General features: G+C 40.6%; 2 protein-coding genes across 12 annotated transcripts in view; one reads left to right on the plus strand and one right to left on the minus strand.

The window, feature by feature from the left end:
• The window catches only part of LOC118412586 (FERM domain-containing protein 6-like), a 32,986-nt gene extending 25,144 nt beyond the window's left edge, over positions 1 to 7,842 (minus strand). For 4 of the 9 annotated variants that reach the window (XM_035821560.1, XM_035820792.1, XM_035819973.1 and 1 more), the window contains exon 1: positions 1,250 to 1,376. In XM_035821560.1, coding sequence (XP_035677453.1) covers positions 1,250 to 1,286 — 37 coding nt within the window. In that variant the 5' untranslated portion in view covers positions 1,287 to 1,376. Of the gene's footprint in view, positions 1 to 1,249; positions 1,384 to 2,255; positions 2,400 to 5,004; positions 5,062 to 7,249; positions 7,447 to 7,673 lie in introns of those variants that run through there. The other 5 variants (XM_035819179.1, XM_035818391.1, XM_035817542.1 and 2 more) reach the window with 5 other exon arrangements.
• Positions 7,785 to 18,852, plus strand: part of LOC118410836 (thyroid adenoma-associated protein homolog) — a 39,427-nt gene continuing 28,359 nt past the window's right edge. For all 3 annotated transcript variants that reach the window (XM_035813088.1, XM_035813913.1, XM_035814717.1), the window contains exons 1-23: positions 7,785 to 7,958; positions 8,454 to 8,637; positions 8,905 to 9,013; positions 9,222 to 9,385; positions 9,732 to 9,860; positions 10,242 to 10,356; positions 10,688 to 10,863; positions 11,122 to 11,212; positions 11,357 to 11,490; positions 11,782 to 11,877; positions 12,214 to 12,315; positions 12,776 to 12,885; positions 13,019 to 13,111; positions 13,246 to 13,435; positions 13,806 to 13,899; positions 15,338 to 15,470; positions 15,813 to 15,895; positions 16,404 to 16,478; positions 16,615 to 16,683; positions 17,383 to 17,446; positions 17,570 to 17,615; positions 17,931 to 18,109; positions 18,497 to 18,657. In XM_035813088.1, the coding sequence (XP_035668981.1) occupies positions 7,825 to 7,958; positions 8,454 to 8,637; positions 8,905 to 9,013; positions 9,222 to 9,385; positions 9,732 to 9,860; positions 10,242 to 10,356; positions 10,688 to 10,863; positions 11,122 to 11,212; positions 11,357 to 11,490; positions 11,782 to 11,877; positions 12,214 to 12,315; positions 12,776 to 12,885; positions 13,019 to 13,111; positions 13,246 to 13,435; positions 13,806 to 13,899; positions 15,338 to 15,470; positions 15,813 to 15,895; positions 16,404 to 16,478; positions 16,615 to 16,683; positions 17,383 to 17,446; positions 17,570 to 17,615; positions 17,931 to 18,109; positions 18,497 to 18,657 (2,731 nt within the window). In that variant the 5' untranslated portion in view covers positions 7,785 to 7,824. The remainder of the gene's footprint in view (positions 7,959 to 8,453; positions 8,638 to 8,904; positions 9,014 to 9,221; positions 9,386 to 9,731; positions 9,861 to 10,241; positions 10,357 to 10,687; positions 10,864 to 11,121; positions 11,213 to 11,356; positions 11,491 to 11,781; positions 11,878 to 12,213; positions 12,316 to 12,775; positions 12,886 to 13,018; positions 13,112 to 13,245; positions 13,436 to 13,805; positions 13,900 to 15,337; positions 15,471 to 15,812; positions 15,896 to 16,403; positions 16,479 to 16,614; positions 16,684 to 17,382; positions 17,447 to 17,569; positions 17,616 to 17,930; positions 18,110 to 18,496; positions 18,658 to 18,852) is intronic.

An 18,852-nucleotide genomic window follows, 5' to 3' on the forward strand; every position in this document is an offset into this window, starting at 1 on the left:
AATCGGTCCGCCCTCACAGTCTTCCAATGGAGTAATCTATGTGATGACATGACTTTTATTAACTTTGAAATGTCTATTTGAGTCATGACAGTTAGTTTCAGAAGTGGTTGGGGAATGTTTCTTGCGCTTTTCTTCAGGCCGGACCGATTTTCACGACCCTTCTATGGGATTCTGTCCGGTCGTGAGAATCGAAAAGCCCGCGACGCAGCGCTACAAACATCCGGTCAAAGGTAAACAATAGATCGCTGCGTGATTTAGCGTGGCTAAACAATGGACTACTAATGAACTAATTCTGTACTCTTGATAAAGCCTCATTGATTTGAGTGATGACCTCGTTTCAGTTTTTTAAGTTATATCTTTAAAGCTATATGCAAACTCAGTTTTATGCAGGCAGTTAGATTCCATGATCTTCGCTAATCATCGATCATCGATCATTGCAGAAGAGTTAGATACAGACTGTGCACATGTACGTATGGGCCTTCGTAGTTTTTAGGCCACGCCCACTTATTGCGTCATCGCTCCATATATGGTTCCCGGACCGATTCTCACGGCCGGACCGAATCGTATAGAACACCGGTATACCAAGTCCCTGGCCAGCTTTGATACTATTTCTAAGGCACCGTAGGGTCTGCTTGGAGACTAGTACTGACACTGCTGATGATGTGCCCTGGGTAATAATGCGGATCAGCGGCCACTTGATCATTCAGGACTGTCCAACTGTTCAGTAATGACAAATTCGGCACCTTCCCAAACATGGCTAGGAATCAACTTTATGGCACAGTCTCTACAGACTGCTGAACATGATCAGCACAGGAGAATTATACATAGCTACTGGTCTTGGTACAAGATGTGGTTTTAATTATACCACAGAGACAGTCCCAAGGGGAGAAGAAAATAAACAGCACAGATTATGATAATTATAATTAGGGAAAGGAAACCTTAGCAAATTGAGAAGAGGTTGACAACTGGCGGGCTGGAATGGGTTTCATCAAAATGTCTTCAAGATAAGTAACAAATGAGAGGCCAAATAGATGATCTGGTAAGAAATGGGATGAGTTGTCAACCATAGTGATACAATGTGGGAAATAGAAACTTTCACTATTGACTCCCCATGAAGATAATGATTTGAAGCAAAATAGTCCCCAGACACCCATGGGGAGTGACCCAGATGGACAAAAACAATTTCAACATGTAGAAACAGTCAGCTTCCGAAGGATGTACAAGGCCCGCATTGAAATCATACACCAACCTGATCTACAGTTTGTAGCTCTCCTTGTCTCCAACATTTCCTCAGAGCTGAAGCAAAGTCGGAAGACCAGTAATAGTATACTACAGACAAGACTCTTCAGTCTCTTGGTGAGCAGCACCCTCTCCAGACAAAGGCAGCTCTCCACTACCAAAACATAACAGCTGCACCAGCCTTGGGCCAGACGTTCGGCCTCATTGTGGATCCATCTACACTGGCATAAGGCCTGCATTAGGCTCAGGGTGAGGCCAGTAAATTGCACATGTATCATGCACATGTACACTCAGATAACAGGGACATGGTCCAACTCCCCCCAATCATTACCTGCTCCTCTTACCTGGGACAAAAACTTGGAGTCATCAACCATGATCCTGGAGACCATACAACAAATGAGAGCATGACTGGAGCACTCTCGGGATGATGTGTAGCAAGGGTGATAATTGGCTTCCCAGAGAGCAACAAAATTACTGAGAGTTCTCCAAATGTGCAATGTCCTGGAGTATCTTTTCAGGAATAGCTGGATAATGGCAATCTTTAGAATAGAAAGAGTACTTCAAAGTACTGAGACTAGCAATCATTAATTGTGTAGAGCAGTTAATGTGATTGTTATCTGTGTAAATGTTCAAAAGTTCCTGGAGAGTCACACTGTAATTTGTTCATGAGGAAATCCCATTTCTTTCAGAACAAACCGCCTATGCCCCCGTGGCCCACATGTACAGGAAAAGCAAGACCTTTTAGCTCCTAAAGGTCAAAAACTGAAAGGGGAAACCCAGTAGTACTCAAGGATGTATCAAGCTCCTGAATCATTCCAATTCCTAGGAGTGGCTTCAACCTGGAAAATGCAAACTTTCCCAACCACTTCCACGGAGTAACCCAAGGGTCGGAAATAGCACTACAACAGCACCTGTACCACATTACCCAGTCTAAACGGAAGCCAGCGTTAGGCAGCCTTGTGGCGTCACTGAACCTCTAACCCACCGCTCCTCACAACACAGCCATCCATGTTTACCTTCCTGTCTGTACCCTCCATGACAGGGAAAGCTCTTTGCACAAACACTCCAAGCCATGGATACATGGACTTCAGCCAGGGTAGCTCTTCTCAGAAAGGGAGATTCCTAAGCAGGAGAGAAGCGCTGCTTCGGCTTATGCATGGCTCTCTTCCACCGGTGCATAATTAGAAGTGGAAAGTTGAACCTCTGCCGAAGATGTTTGTGTCCCAGCCTCCTCTGTTTGCTAGAAGGGGGATGTCAAAACAAAGGCTGGACAGCCTTAAAACTAGGGGCAAGGCCAATGGGAACGGACCAGATATTGGAGGCATCTCTCCTTACAGGTTCAAATATTTGTGCCCTGGTCCTTCAAAGAAAAGAGGCGATAGCAAGCCAACATCATCGGGATTTCCGACAACTTGTCAATGAAGAAATGATCGTTGGCAGTAAGCCATGATGCGGGTGTGCCTGCCATATAAAGTAAGGAAACAGGGAATAATGGGATGGAAAATAGATACAAGGGAGAGGTCATCAGGACACTACGAAGAAATTCCGCCATTCCGGAAAATCGAAAACAAACCAGAAGGACAAAATTGCTTGAGGCTTGTTAATCTCGGAGAGGTAACTGGACACTCGGTATCAGCTTCTTGACCTGAAGATATGGAAGGAGTTTCCCCTGAGCAAGACTGGGAAGTGAGACATAGCACCAACATGCCGCCAGGAAAACCGCTTCCCATCAAGCAGTGTCAGGTTGAAGGAAAAGGAGGTCTACATTTGGCCTCACAGCTGAAAATTGAGTTACCTAAGTTACCATGCTGTCGATAAGTTTTGGGGCCTACTTATCAGTCTAGTGTTGATAAATATGCAACTCTAAGAGCAGGCAAACGGCATACAGATCAGATGAACAATTGACAATTGCAGAAAATATAATCAATTCATTTCCAAAATCTCACTGGAAGAAAAAGAACAATCTGATTGAAAGATCTACTGGACCTATTAGCTACAAGCCCTCATTTGGAAGGGGCTCCCTAGAGGGCCAACAGAGCTTGATTGACTGGTCTTCTGTGAGTACATAAAAGTGCAGACTTCTCCACAACTCACTATGCTGCTGTCCAGGGACTTGGCATAAAGAGCTTCTGGAGTGGGGATCTTTAAAAATGGTGGCTGATTATCCCAGGTCATTCTTACCTTGTATGTGAACAAAGGAGGAAGTGGCCGCCATGACCTACATGTAAAAGACACTACACATAGCTGCTTGCTATTCAAGAGACCTCTCAAGTCTCAACAGACCTCTGCCAGCAGACTGCAGCAAAACATGCTGCGCAGCACCAAATTATTTGGGGATTTGCAGGCTTTTCTGGGTCTTCCACATGACCCTTGGGCATTGATTAATTTCAATTATGCTCTTTATATGTTCTCCTTGGATTCATAACAAACCCAGTGCTTATCACTGAGGTATGCCTAGTAGTTGCCTTCTAATAGAAATAGGATCTGTATAGCCCATAGGAGAATTTCTGAGGGAAAGGTTTGGCTGTAACAAAGTAATTATATACTATTGTCATTGATATTTTAACTATTTCAAGGTGTGACAAATCTTCAGAAAACTGTCACCCTAAAAATGGAAGAACAAAAGGCGAGAGTAAGAAGACCAAAAAGCATACTAATTCACAAGATGGCAAGAAGAGTGCCATGCTTCATATGTGCATTCAAATAAAGAAACAATACTACTATGAATATACAACTGTTAAATACAACTGTTCTGAGGAAATTACCTTGAAAGTTTCCTTCCTTCCTTGTTTCCAAGCAAATTTTCAAAACCACATCCTGGATCTCCTGTTCTCCAAAAGGAACCAGTCATATGCTTGCACCCAAGTTTGCGTTAGGAAAAGTCGCCTTCTTTCATACCTATGCTGCAAAAGACCTGTGAGACATTTGCTTGCGCTTGTCCCTAACTTCCTGCAGTACTGAATCTATCACCTCAGCTGCCTACATGCCATCTGCCCCAGCCACATGTGAGGGACAGGTCCTGGGGGACCTGGTTAGCTGCATTCTTGGCATGCCTACTGAGCAAAGCAATATTTTCCTGTTGCAGAACATGCAGAAAATGCACTAACTCGAAAGTTAAGCGTCATCAAATCAACTCTTACAGGCTTAGAGCACTCTTCCGAGCCTGGATTGATTGATTTCTACCAAACTGAAGTACCCTCTCTTGGCTAATTAGATGGGGCAAGTTGCTGAAGCACTACCAGCAGTGAAAGAAGACTTGGCTCACAAGTAGTGTAACTTCTGACATCTTTCTTTCATACGTAACTATCTAGTGTCTTTTACAAGCCAAAATTATATGTAATTTAGCCTTCTTACATTTGAGGATCTACCAATCTTGCCTGCCCATTGAATGATCAGCATAATATAACGGCCCAACAGCAAGGAGGTCATAACCACCTTGCTTATAATGAAGAAGCCGAACTTTTGTGTTAGACTAGATTTGTGATACTTTTATATGTATATATCTTGACTTGTTGTGACCTGTACTTAGCTCGGTTGGGCAAAACTGTACAATAAAGGTCTTCATTCATTATAATATTGCAAGTAATCTGCAGATTCTACCTCATATTTTCAGCCTCACAAAACATTTGTAGAAATTTATATACTGTAACTTAAAGTGTAAGGCTATGGTTGTAAAAATTTTGTTGTATTATAAAAACCTTATCAATAAAATGCAACACCATATAACTTCCAAAATGTTGCCAAACACTAGGAGTAAAACTATACCTATAGTCAGTAGAGAGTATGTTGCAGCTAGCTGACAAGCTGTGCCTGTGGTGTTACCTGAAAGGACACAGGGATGCAAATGATCCCCTGTGACTGAGTATGAGTGGCTGTGTCTTTTATAAATTGCCACAGGTAAGCAGACAATAGGTATTGTGACAGCCCACTCACTCTTCTGAATAGGGCACATAGCGCAATTCACTCTCTTTTCTGCCTGATGCTTGTCTAATTGGCTGAATTGCAAGATAAACATGGGTGGATACACCCTAATTACCAAGGGGCTGTGAAGTGTACATCCTCTCTCCAATTCTACAAATAGAGAAGTAGTTATCCTTAGTTATTACTGGACAGTTATGGTGCAGAATCTATGTAAGTGTTGGAAGTTTGTTCCCAGGAAGCTAGAGTGACACAAATCATCCTCACCTATCTCCGGAAATTTTACAGATAAAGCCATTAATGAGAGAGGGCTGGCAACTGAAATTTGCAACCGAATCTGGCCCAGTAATGAAGTAGCTGCTCTGGTTATCACTACAAAAATAAACAATTAGGTATTGGAACTAAGCAAATTGACTTTTCCTACATGTTGACATTCCTTGTTTGTCCCAGATAGCTACAGACCCACAGTAACCATTTATGAGGATGGCCCATTAGCAAAATGTAGACTTTTGAGTTTTAATGCACCTTTTTTTTCTGGTGGCAATGTTTTGTCAATGTGTGTGGTCAAATGGTTGTACCATGTGTTAGCAACACTGTTCACTCCATGTTGCCCCAAAATCTGTGGCCTAAAAAAACTAATTGGCACAGTTGGACTCCATCGGGAGTCAATTTCTGGCCATTTCTGTTTGCTCTTCTTCACTCCACTACAACAATGTTGTTGGGAACTGTACCTAATCTTACTTACATACTTTTTCAACTGCACTTCAAACAACTGAGTACAGAACATGCTTCAAGACAAAGGCAGCTGACATCCAATCCCGCCCTGTTGACAGCCTGGGGCTTGAAAAGGGCTGCGTAAATCAATAGGTAAACACACCTACAATATCACCTTACAAGCTTCTCTAGGGTTAACAATGTTGAGGCCTTTGAGCAATTTCAATCAGATACACATAATCCATGTTCTGGAAATTAATGAAACTCCATAAAAATAAAGTTTCATAATCAGAGGCAAGACCCACTCCCTAAATGATCAGCAAGAGTAGAGTAGAGTAGAGTAGAGTAGAGTTCCTCAGGCTCAGGTAGGAACTGCAGTTCCAGTTACATTATGGAAGATAATTTAATAGGGTCAAGATATAGGTCAAGAAAAACAAAGCAGGTGTCCTAATTTACTGGTACAAGATTGGCCAATTTCAGAACTAACCTGGTCAAAAATAAATAAGGGAAAAAATTATTTGATTCCGTTTGTAACTTGGGGTGCCTTTCAGTTTCAGCCAAATAATGAAATTTGTTTGAGTACCTTCACTTTGCTAGTAGTAATTTGGTTTGAGCACCTGCTGACTTTTTCTTCTCTTGTTATAAGGAAGGAAATTCCACCAGTTGTGAGACTGGGCGTGTGTCATAAACTAGTTATTCCGCCCGGTGTCCACACCCACCTACTAATCGATTTCACATGCTTTTGAACGTCCTTGTTTGGGCAACTGACAAGGTGGGAGGAAGTCCCCCCTGTGTACACACAAACACCTACAAACCTGACGATGCAATATTTCACCTGTCATCAAAAACTTGCGAAATTCACGTCCTAAAGAACCAAGCCATCGCTTGACCTTGACATAACTTGGCGTGCACTTCTTGACCCTAATCTATCTACAGGAGTCCCTCACTTATCTGGCTTTAACTTAATATATCTAGCTACTTCTTGGTACTTGCTACACCGTGAAACGGAAGATGGAAAAAGGAAAGATTTTGAAGAATTGAGAACGTGCCAAATACTTCACGTTGTCTCACGAGAAACATAAATCTGGCTAAACCTACGCTATTCATCACAAGGATTCCCCCGGGGGGTCGGGCCGTGCTGACGGCGGACCAGCTAACGGTGCGCCGTGCCCAACAAAACAATTATATACCGCGAGGAACACGAGGCACAATCAGCCCTGGCGACAAAGAAAACCACAAAACCCAAAAGACAGAAGTTGATCCTACCCATAATGATGACATTGCTGGGGAAAATAACGATCCATCTGAATGACGGTCTCGACAAAAGAAGACAAGAGATGCAACAAGACTCCGAAAAGGCTCGGAATGTTTTGCTCACCTTTTTCAGTCTCTCGGTTCCGATCGACCACGAAAAAAATGTCGTCCGTCCTTCTCTGGATATTTTTCAGCAACTGTGGAGCTTTATCCACATCCTGGGGATGTCTTTTGATCGTGAAATGTGCTCGAGATCGATGATTCACAAACACAGGCGGCCGCCTGGCTACACTCACCGCTTTGGCCTTCCCGCAGTTTATACTGTCAACGTTAGCCACAACTGGTGACATATTCAGCAACTTACATTCGAATACAAAATATGCCGCAAAATGACAATGTGCTGATAAAAGTATTCATATTGTCAACTTGAATGACTTGAATTATTATTCAAATAATTAATACATATATAAACTTAATTTTTTGCCGTAATTATTGACCTTTACTTTGATTCTGATTAAGCATAATGGTGCTTCGAATAAGAAACTTACTATTCGATGACGATCACGCTACTCCAGCATGGCGGCCTTCTTGAACAGCTGATTCTACAATCACAAATGATTTCTGCGCTCCTTTCCTTACTCACAGTCTAAAACATCAACCGTGACAATGCTAGGGCACAAAATCTAACCGTAGCTTGCAATGGAAGGGATCTTGTCGCGAATCGAGCGTGCCCTGGCGAATTTGTCGGCGTCATGTGACGAGCAAGGGATGACTGTCTCCCCCGGCGGCTCTTCTTTGATCCAGAGCCTCGAAATCTTTCGTCAGTTTCACAGGTATGTAATGTGGCAATCGACATGGAAAATATATACAGGAGTGCATGTTGACTCGGTTAAAGGTGCATATGGGTGTTTCAGTTGGCAACATGTAGAACTGCATCAAATCGAAAGGAGGCGCTCATGTGAGGTTGAGTTGGCAGCAAATGCATAAAGCTTGTTTGACAAGTGAATAATTTGCCTAAAAATTACAGTCAAAGGATAGCGGGGTACTTATGCTCAAGTCTGACAATGAACAAGTCTGATATTTTTTACATAAAATATTATTTTGTCCATTGTTATTGTCATCATTATCATAAGCACTCTTATAATAACTGCAAGACCGAGATGACATGTAGGAAATATCTTGTGTTCGCTCAGATTGTTTGAAAATACAGACACTCGCAGGATGCAGGTGTGTCTTGCCATGGGTTTATGTCACCATTGAATGATTTTTGTTTGTTAGACTGTATTTGCCTTGATAGAGGGGTTACATGTGTCATCCCCATTTTCCAGGGAACCTGACAACAACAAGCAGCAGGTGCTGCTGGACAAGCTCCACAAACAGCTGATGCCCCTGAGGGAGCTCCCACAATGCACCAGTGAACAGGAGGCGCTCCAGGCCCTGAGTGATGGTGTCTGCTGTCTGTACTTCCAACATGTGGGACAAAACAGGAATGTTGCAAAAAGAGCTGTCAAGGTCTGCACATTGTACAGAAACTACACAGAAACTTGTCACAAAAAGATTGATGATAAATGTTTTTTCTGTGTAGTAGTAAAATGTTAATAGTAACTTGATAATGACAATGTCATCTTGGCCCATTTTCTTTTACTCAGTTTTCTTAATAATTAAATTTTTATTTATTAATGAAAATTTTAAGGATATTGTTAATGTTACCGTTGATCAAGTTATAATTTCTAGTTTAGAGCATTCACTATTTTTTTTATTTGTGATGTTATGTTTCAGGTCACAAAGGTGCTGTATAAATTAGATAAGTCTACCATTGCCTCAAGACTCAGGGAAGAATGGAATGTTCTTCTTGGGGATGTGTGGTCTTTAAGTGATCTTCAGAAAGGTGAGTCTTGATTTATTGTAAAATATAACAGAAAACATGACAATTGTCATATTGCTTGACCCATATACTTGCCTATGAGACACAGGCAAGTATATGGGTTAGTCAATATGACAATAAAGAATTAAAAGATATGATTGGGATGGAATGTGTCACTATTGCTAATTAACTTTGAAATTTTAGTCCAGCTGCTAATTTTGTTGTTCTTTAGTATTCCAGTTATTGGATGAGCCCGTTCTAGTCAGGGAATGCATTCAGGACTTGTGGCCTCAGCTTCTGCTCAGTTTGGCAGGAACCTGGCAGCAACTCCACCTAGAGATCAGCTCCAGTACTGCACCAGCTTTAATGATTGACAGGTGCTATTTAGCCACAAAGGTAAGAAGACTGCAGTTTAAGTGTCGATCGTTTTCAAATACAGTCAGGCCTGTACATCAGGACCACCTGGCCACTTTTTGGGGGTCCTTAGATACAATGACACAAACATTGAGGATCCTATCTAAAGTGACCACCTGTCCAGATTTTATTAGTCACTTGAGTGGCCCTCTTGGACAGTTTTGACTGTAAAACCAGTTGATGTGAGCCTGTTGATGCTCTATGGTAGACTTAGATTATACTTATTGCAGGAGCAACTCTTCAACTTGACCGCATTAGCTTTCCATTCAGATCAAGTTGAATTCTGTCATTTCATCCTCATCGAACATGTTGTTTTCTTCTTTTTTAGATCTCCTTGCAGCTGTTCCAGGCGCTGTCCTCAGGTGAAGTTGGGTTACAGCAGGTGTGTGAAGTGGGAACAGACACACCTGCCATCCATGTCATCAGTAGCACTCTGCTGGAGGTCATCTTCAGCCAGGTGAGCACATGTATTTCTACAGGTCATTTTACCAGCTTCTCAATTAATGTATCATTCTACTCCAGGAAAGAAATGGATAGTAAATTGTTGAACATTCTTAAACAGCAAAACTAACATTTCAGCTCAGAAATAAGCATTCATGATAAATCAATTAGAATAAATATAAATACCTAGAATTTCCTATGTTTGTAACATACTCAATATATGATAATGCTGTCTATCTGTATTGTGTAGCATACCAGTTTTGACATGATGAAATTTAATTTGCAGATTAATACCACAATATTTGGTTTTATTGTTAGATGTTCAATGAGCTTGTGAATATGATTTGATTACTAAGTCTCGCACGAACAACCACTGTGAACACAATATGTCTTGCAGGTTTGTAGCCTGGACTGTAAGCTGTTTGCTGCCAATGCTTTGGGATTCTTGTTAAACAGGTCAAACAATCCTAAGGAGGCTGCAGAAACTGCCAAACAACTTATAAAGTCACCAGGTGTGTTGTGAAAGTTCCACTCCCTGCGCTGATTGTTATACATATTAAGTACCAGTGCTGTCTCCAGGACCTGTCCGTCCGTCCCAGGATAGAAGTTTGCTTGTTGGTACAGAAAAAAGAAATTTACCTTGTCTGTAAAAAAAAATGATATAAGATTGATGAAATGTCTTTTCCTAGGCTTAAAATGACAGACTAAATAATTGAATAACACAAATTAACAAATAATTGTAAAATAGACAATATATTGCTGATAAGTAAACTTTTTATCAGTTTTGAAATTATGATTGAAATATTTCACCATCTCATATTATGATCTCATATTTCTTTGCAGAAAAAGAAGGACATCAAACAGTGTCCACTGCAGATCTCATGTTCAAGGTGACCGTTCCTGGGTTAAGTGCCACAGAACGGTCCTGGTGCCAGGTGGTACTGGTCAGGGGACTTCTCACCTGTGTGAGACTGGACATCCTGCTCCAACAGGTGCAGGGCAGTCAAACACAACAGCAGGTAGATACAACACCTGTATGTACCTAACACTGGTTAGAACAGCTACATATACAAGGTATATAGATACAGAACACATATGGAATGGAAAACTTCAATATAGTTATTATACATGTATGTATGCTGCTCCTGTGGCAGATAACAAAAAGTCTGAACATCTAAATACTAATCTAAATACGGCAACATTGGGGGTTTTGGTTACTTTATGTATTTTTTTATTACTGTCTTACACTAAATCATCATGGTTGTGTTTTTTACCAGGAGAGCTTGTTCTTTGATGTGCTGTTTCCCCTGGTGACCAAGTTCTGTGCTGATGTTGGTGTTGGTGATATCCAGTTCCATGCCTTCTATGGTAAACATTGGGAAACTTTGATTTAGGAGACTAGATGTACTGTAAAAAGGATATATGTAGCCTATTTGGTGTGTCTGACCTGAGTCCTTTCAAGTAGCATTCCTACTAGCTGTTATTCAACTTGCTATGATTTGTACATCCCAGCTCTGGAACAGTGGCTGAAGAGAGCCAGGACAGATCTGTCCCACATTCATGGGACCTCAGGGAGACATTTCCAGGCTGATGGAGCAGTAACTACCACTGTGATGCAGTGTCTCTGGAACAACTGGGAAAATCCTGTAAGTAGACTCAACAGTGGTTGTTAGAGCTAATGTTCATTTGAGTTGCACACAATATATATTATGTATTTTGGGCATTACAAAAAGCAATATGGGTGCTTGCAGGTATTGTCTTTGTGGCTGTGGCACTCTTCTGTGTTATGAAGTAAGAGCATAGCATGAGAAATGCTGAGCACAAAGTTGGAGTGAACACATTATATGACAACATTGTAGGTTCTTATTGCAGTACACTTCATATTTACATGTACACACAACAGTCTATCTTATTGATCATCTGTTTTGTTGGTATAGATTGTAGGTGTTCCAGACTTGGTGAAGTCTGCATTTGGTTTGTTGCTGGCCTTACATCAGGAGGAAAATACACTGGCTGGGCAGACCTGCAGCACAGTATGTAATGTATATCTGATGTTACATACATGTATATGCACACTCACTCACTCACTGTTTGGTTAGTCTATTGTCTGTTGTTTCCCACCTTGTGAGGGTCAGACATACTTGTACTTCAAATGTCATGGTATCAAGATTAGACTGATGTATGTGAACGCAGTGATATCACCGACTACATACTATGAAATGCTATACAAATATGACAAATAGCTGCACCAAACCCACGTGTTTTTTTCGGAAAAACCTTGTGCCTTGTGCCTTTTAAGGAAAAATCTTGTGCCTTTTGTTCTCACTGTCATGTCACAAAAATATCCTGCCCATTGCGCTGTGTTTCAGCTGTTTGAGGACCTGTTTGTAAAGCTGACAGGAACATCCTGGCATGTGAAGGGCAGATACATCCTTCTGGTGGAGCTTATCCCTTACATACAGGTGATACAGGTACGTCTAACCACCTTCTGCAAGTGTAGACAAAGGTATGGCATATGGCCACAGTGTCTTGTTGTATGCTATCAGAAGAATGGACCTGCAGCTGTATAGTGATGACCGCAATTGCTTCAAAAATAATACTAACAGTAAATTAATAAATATATTAAGCACCCATACTTTGGTTTACTCTTGATTAGCATTCCAAACAGTGACAACATGTTCATTTACAATATCCTAATGGTTCCTCAAACCCCTATTGTCTTGTTTTACCATTTAAAAATTTTGTCAGCTATACAGTTGTACTAAATATTGATATCCCTTGACAAAATCTTATCAATGATGATTATCTATACACTGTATGGAAGACAGCTTCACACTTTTTTGATTGTTTGATTAATCTCCTAAGAAAGAAAATACAGCACCTTGGTAATTCCTAACAGAAAGAATCAAATTGAATGTTTTTCCAACCCAGGTTCTTAGCAGCCAGCACCACATCCCCACCCAGCTGGTCCAGGCACTCTCCACCAACCACATCGCTCCTGCCAGCTCAGATGTGTACAGGGCCTTCCTGGTGGCTAGTAGGTAATACTATCAATTATAGAAACTTACTAGTAATCTACCTAAGCTTATGGGCACATCCAATGGTTTTCATCTCACAAGCATTGAAATTCCTGTGCCATATTTCAGTGATGCTCATATAGAAGTGTCATTTCAGGGAAGCATGTGGGAAAGATGAGATGGCTGCAGCTGAAGTGTGGAGGGACATCTGGTTGGAAACATTCATGTCTGCCATCTGCAGCACAAATCAGTAAGGATGTTTCCTTTTTTTATATTGACTTTTTTCACTGCCATTTGATGTTTGCAGAGTAACAGGCACAATTTACCACATTCTTGTTTTTTGGTTCAATGATTTTTCTTTTGCTGTTGTGTTTCTCTCTCTAGCCTGATCCGTCACAATGCCATGCAGCACTGGGTCCCCTGCACGCTGCGGCTGTACCCCCAGGTTCTGTCAGTCATCACCACACAGCTACAGGACAGGACATGCCTGGCCTCTGCTACCATCAGGCTCAGGGCTCACATGGCAGTACTGAAGGCTGCTAGAACCCTTAACCTCATGTCTACCCATGACATGGTAATTCATTGTAATTGTGATATCGATTGCATAATCATAAATTATACAAAAGACAGTAATTGAATATTAATGGCAAGTTTATGGGTGATTACTACACAGCATATTTACCAGAGCATGCTTCAAGTTTTACCTTTTGTTTCATGAACTTCTAGATGTTAAGAAATGGCAAAAGAAATGTTGTCTATTTTGGTGTCATCTGCAGGAAAGAAAGATACAGCTTGTTTTTATTTTAGATTAAATGTGCTTTCTCTCCCCTTTTCTTTACAGTTTGAACTTTTGCTACAGATAAAGATGTTTTCCCACAGTAACTTCAGAATGTTTTAGATGACTAGTCTAAGTGTTTTTTTTCTCTTACCTTAAATCCCACCAGGCCAATGATGTGGTCAGAGAGGCCCTGTGGCATAGCGAGGACGATGTCAGGGCAGAGGCTTTCTCCATCGTCTGCTCCCATCCTAAGAAATCAGGTGGAATCTTTTACTATCAGTGGCTCACTTTGTGATATCCACAGTAGTTGTACAAGCATATGTGCACGCATGTGAAATCTTCAGTTCTACTTCTACTGTCTCTTGGCAGGAACAGACATTCTTCCAATTAAGTGTCCAATTAGGAGAGGAGAGATTATTTCTCCTTAGGCCTTTTGAAAAATCTTAAGAGAAAATTGGACCAGTGACAAATAGTTCCTTCTGTGTGGATCACTTTTAGACACATGTTTTGGATAAAGGATCATTGGCTGTGAGAAATGTGATCACTGTACGTATCAGACTAATATCACTTTAGTAGTAATTGCTTGTTTCATGCTCATTAATATAGTAAAGGAGATTGTTAGAACTCCGTCTCCTGTGGAGATGCATACTATTGAGCTAGTGCTTAAGCTTGTGCAATGGTCTTATTGATGTTGGATGAAAGTTTGGGGTTTAAAGTAAAAAGTCATTTGCCTCGCAGGCAATATTGGTTCTTAGTGATAGGACAGTCTTGCTCTAACAAGTTGTTTGATTGATCTACAAATGTACACTTGTAGTGTCCTCAAGTAACCTTCTTTCAAACTAGATACCTCCTGCAGCTGACAACTTCTTTAGTGTGGAACAGTGTTTAAGTCAATAGAATTTGGTCGTTTCCACATATCAAGATGAAGGTAGTTGATATAAGCTGACAAATATTCCCTACTTGTTCTGCACGGTGTCACTTTTTATCTGGCTCAATTCCCACCATTTACAGCCAGTGATAACTATCTGTTGAAACAGTGTTATTAGTACAATTCCTGAGCAGGTTATAGGAAAGGAAGAAAATTGCAGTGAGCCTTGTTCTGTCAGGAAGCTGAAGGGATAGCAATGCATCATTCTGGAAGAAGCATATTGAAGTTAAATGAAGCCATGTATCATTGTCAGGCAGCCTACAAGGACTGCCAATACTTTGTCAGTCTTGCTGTTCCTTATAATTTGACTCAAAGGAGTTCATAAAAGGTCTCAATAGGTACATTTGCCAGGACATAATGCATCGCTGTGCATTGCTAGGGCAGATAAGGGCAGTCCTACAACAGCAATTATGGATTCCGAAGTTCTTTGTCAAAACTCCTCATTGTGAAGCTCATCAAACTTGACAAAAGGATAACTTAAAGACTGTCAAGGCTAAATCAATACATAAAATTGAGTATAAGCCCTTTGCCATTGAAGTCAAGTTCATGATGAGACACATGCATCAAACGCAACACGAAGTAAAAGTTAAACTAACCAGTTAAAAATTACATAATGTTTTATTCAGGAAATCTTTTCAATTCAGTTACTTCCAGACCTACTCCTATACTATCAATTACATACAATAAATAGTCAATGTCTAATATGTTGTAAAAGGTCACCAGGTGATTTTGTTGTTGGAATTTCTCTCACTATGGTACTTTCATCACAGATCCTCTATCCAGTGCAGAGATTGGTCTCCTGCAGGAGTTCCTGCCCCTGAACATGAACAGTGATGCAGCAGCCTTCAGACAGGTCATCTGCAACAACATGAGGAAACTCATGGTCAGACTCAGGGATGGCAGGTGGGCTTTCACTGAAGTGTTACGTATATACTATGTTGATAATATCAAGTAAGAAACAGAAGATGCATTCATGCCATGTAGGCTTGAAATAGAATGAACACAAAAGTTTTTACTGTCACAGTGGTCATTCACATGTCTGTAAACTATTATAAATCATATTGTATAACGTATGTGGAAAAATTGAAAATCAATTCAAGAAGGCTTATTTATCTGTGTGTGATGTCCACATTCATTGCACTTTACAATAGTGTCATACTTCGTTTTTGTGAAACTGATTGTCATGTTATGAAAGTGTTACTGACATGCACACAGTAAAATCTGACTTTGTCTTTTCTGCCACAGCTGGACTTTACTGAAGAAAATTCTGAAGACAAAGGAAGCCACTTCTAACAGTGAAACAAAAACTCAGCTGATGCAGATTATAGGTAACAAGTCTTAGCAACACAATAGCAAAGCCCGGATACAGGTACTAAAACATTAAAGTTTGTATGTTATAGAGGCAAATGGTGTAGTGAGGAAGGGAATCGTAGTCTGTTAGTACAATTTGTCTGTCTAGACTAAGTGTATAAAAAATGCCATTTTAAAGTTTCTTGAATGTATAACATCTAGTAAACTACAAAATTTATTTGAATGATTTTTAATAGGAATGGATGGATACCATTCGTAACATTGAAAAGTTATGATACACCTCAAATTTATTTTATTCGCTATCATTGATATTACTCCTACAGCATATTCAACTGTACAAAATGTATGCAAATACATTACAGCAACTCTGCCATGATCTAAAAATACCTGCTACCTAGATGACTTAAGCCCTTTGGTTCTGCTAATATTTCCCTGTTGACAGCATGATCCTAAGAAGCTTACTATTTGTCTCCTTTGATGTACAGTGCATGACTGTCTTTGTTCCATCTGAATGATATTCTGCAGGGTTTGTTGATTGGCTAGTTGATCTGTGTGTGATGTCTACGTTCCCTGGTGCCTGCTATCAAAGAAGAAAAACAGGTGAGATTAGAACCAAACATGTTAATTTGTCATGATTTCTGTTCTTTTGCAACTCTATCTACATGTGTACACCCTTAGCATGAGCATCAGGATTGTTTATGTGTTCATAATAATTATCAATCCCCTTTGATTCCAGCACTGGAACTTCTGTTGATTGTGTTTGACCACCTGACGTCTGACTGGGGAAATGAGCCGAAGACATCTGGTGAGGTCTTGTTGGCAACCATCACGGATTCTGTACATGAAGCCTTTTATAAATGGAACAAGGCATTGTGATCAATTCCTCCAGACAGTGTACTGGCAGAGACAGATAACGCTGTCTAGGAATCCCATAGTGATTTCAAACTAAAGAGATAGTGATATCTGACTGTGACAGATTGTGCTGTACTCAAATGAAGGTTCATCTGTGACGGTAATTGACGGTAATAAACTTTACGTTTTATACACTATTTTCAGTACACAAGGTAGAGTGCTTACCAAGAACATGATTTTGATCAGTCCTTTGATCCTTCTCAAGTTAAATTAACTCAAAACCTAAAATGTCACAAACCTGAACAGAACTGTGACATCAGAAATGACCCAAGGTGCCCGACAGTCAGTATTGGCCCCCATCACTGTTAAGGGATTGTCAATATTTATTGTAGATGGTCTAGTATACTAGATGTATGTAGACGCTTATGTAGTTTTGCTATTGCACTTCCTCTCTGAACCACACCTTGACCCCAACACTCTACTTGTCCCTTTCTTTTCTTTATTTGAACATTGCCCATGCTGCATTGAGTACAGGGAAGACAGGTATGTTTTGATCATAGCATCTTTGCCAATTCTCTATTCCTGTACCAAACTACAGTAGTACAATGGTATAATTCTGACTAATGACCATAGACTTTCTCATCTATTCTAGCAAACTATCAAACTTTGTTAAACTGGGCCAGGGCACAAGGCAGCTGGAATTTCTATGCTGAAAGGTGGGTACCAAGAAATGCAGTGTCTTGCAAATGACACTTGTATTTTGCCAGTTTACATTTTAGAGATCATGAAATATTCACTTTTGTTCCACCGTGAATTACAGTCTGGGTAATGTTTTTTAGGAATGCAGCCGCATTGCTAAACTGCTTGGAGGATGGATCAGCTGAGGTTTGTGATTGTTTTTCCTTCGTCTTTAAAATAGGACAAAAACCTTTATCAACCTTTGTTTGATGGGCTTATACAATGTAGTATCATGATCTTCAGATACCTAGAAATGACAGCTTTTTAGCAATTTAGATAGAATCCAAACATTTTGTATTTATTGACAAGGAAAACAATTCACTACACTAGGTCAGCTAAGGCAGCTCGCACTGGTCATGCCTGACCCAATACAAACGATCATACTAACATAGCCTACATAGAAAGGATTACTATATACATTAGACTTGTACTCATTTGGTGATTTCTGTAATCTGTCTGCAGGTACGTGAGCTGGCTTACCACCTTCTGCTGACCTCCTTTCCCACCCCCTGGTGCTGGTGGTGCCTGGGGGAGGGGGACACAGGGGAGAGACTGTACAGTCATGCCAGGCAGCTTCTCCACAGTCCCAAGGCTCAGGAGTGTGAGGCTGGGGCACTCATCATCAAACTCATCTTCAACAAGTGAGGAGATGACTCCTTATTACCAAGTAGCTTTCATGAACAAATTAAAGCTCCCTGTACTTACAAATGTACCTGCTGACAAGACCATAACACAGTGTACAATAGCATATCGATATGAAAACACTGCATTGTCTTGACTTGGTTTAGACAGTGACAGTAATGATGTAAAGAGGTTTGATATGCATTACATGTGAATTCAGATTTAGATTGCAACAAGAAGGTAATAGGATGTCCGTCTATTTAGTATAATTACCTTAAGGTTACAAAAATGTGGGTGTTACTATTGCTACATTTGTACGTAGGTCTACACTTTGGGTGTGGTCTTTTGTAGAATTGGTCTGACACTGTACTTAACTGCTTTACTCTTTACCTTTATCCCTTTCATAGACTTTCTACACAGAGGGGACTGGACTTTTTTGCAGGGAAAGTTTCTGATGCAGGCAGCAGCCCTGTCAGATTTATCCAGGGCCTGCTGTGTCTCCTGCAGGACCAATACCAGATGGCCACCTCCGACCTGCTGCAGGCTGCCAGGAAGGCACCCATGCATGGTATAGACACAGTTGTACTTTGTTATCTCCCACCTGTTTGAAGACATAAGCATCTCTAGTCTGGAGATTATCACAAAGTGCCTATCTGATATCAAAACTAGAAATCAAGCTGCATAGATGAGACAGCACATTGATGGACTTCTATGATGTGAAAAAAAAGTAAAGATACTCTCCTCTAAAAGTCTAAGGCTTTGT

This window comes from Branchiostoma floridae, chromosome 1 (genome assembly GCF_000003815.2).
Source record: "Branchiostoma floridae strain S238N-H82 chromosome 1, Bfl_VNyyK, whole genome shotgun sequence".
In the NCBI taxonomy this organism is placed as follows: Eukaryota; Metazoa; Chordata; class Leptocardii; order Amphioxiformes; family Branchiostomatidae; genus Branchiostoma; species Branchiostoma floridae.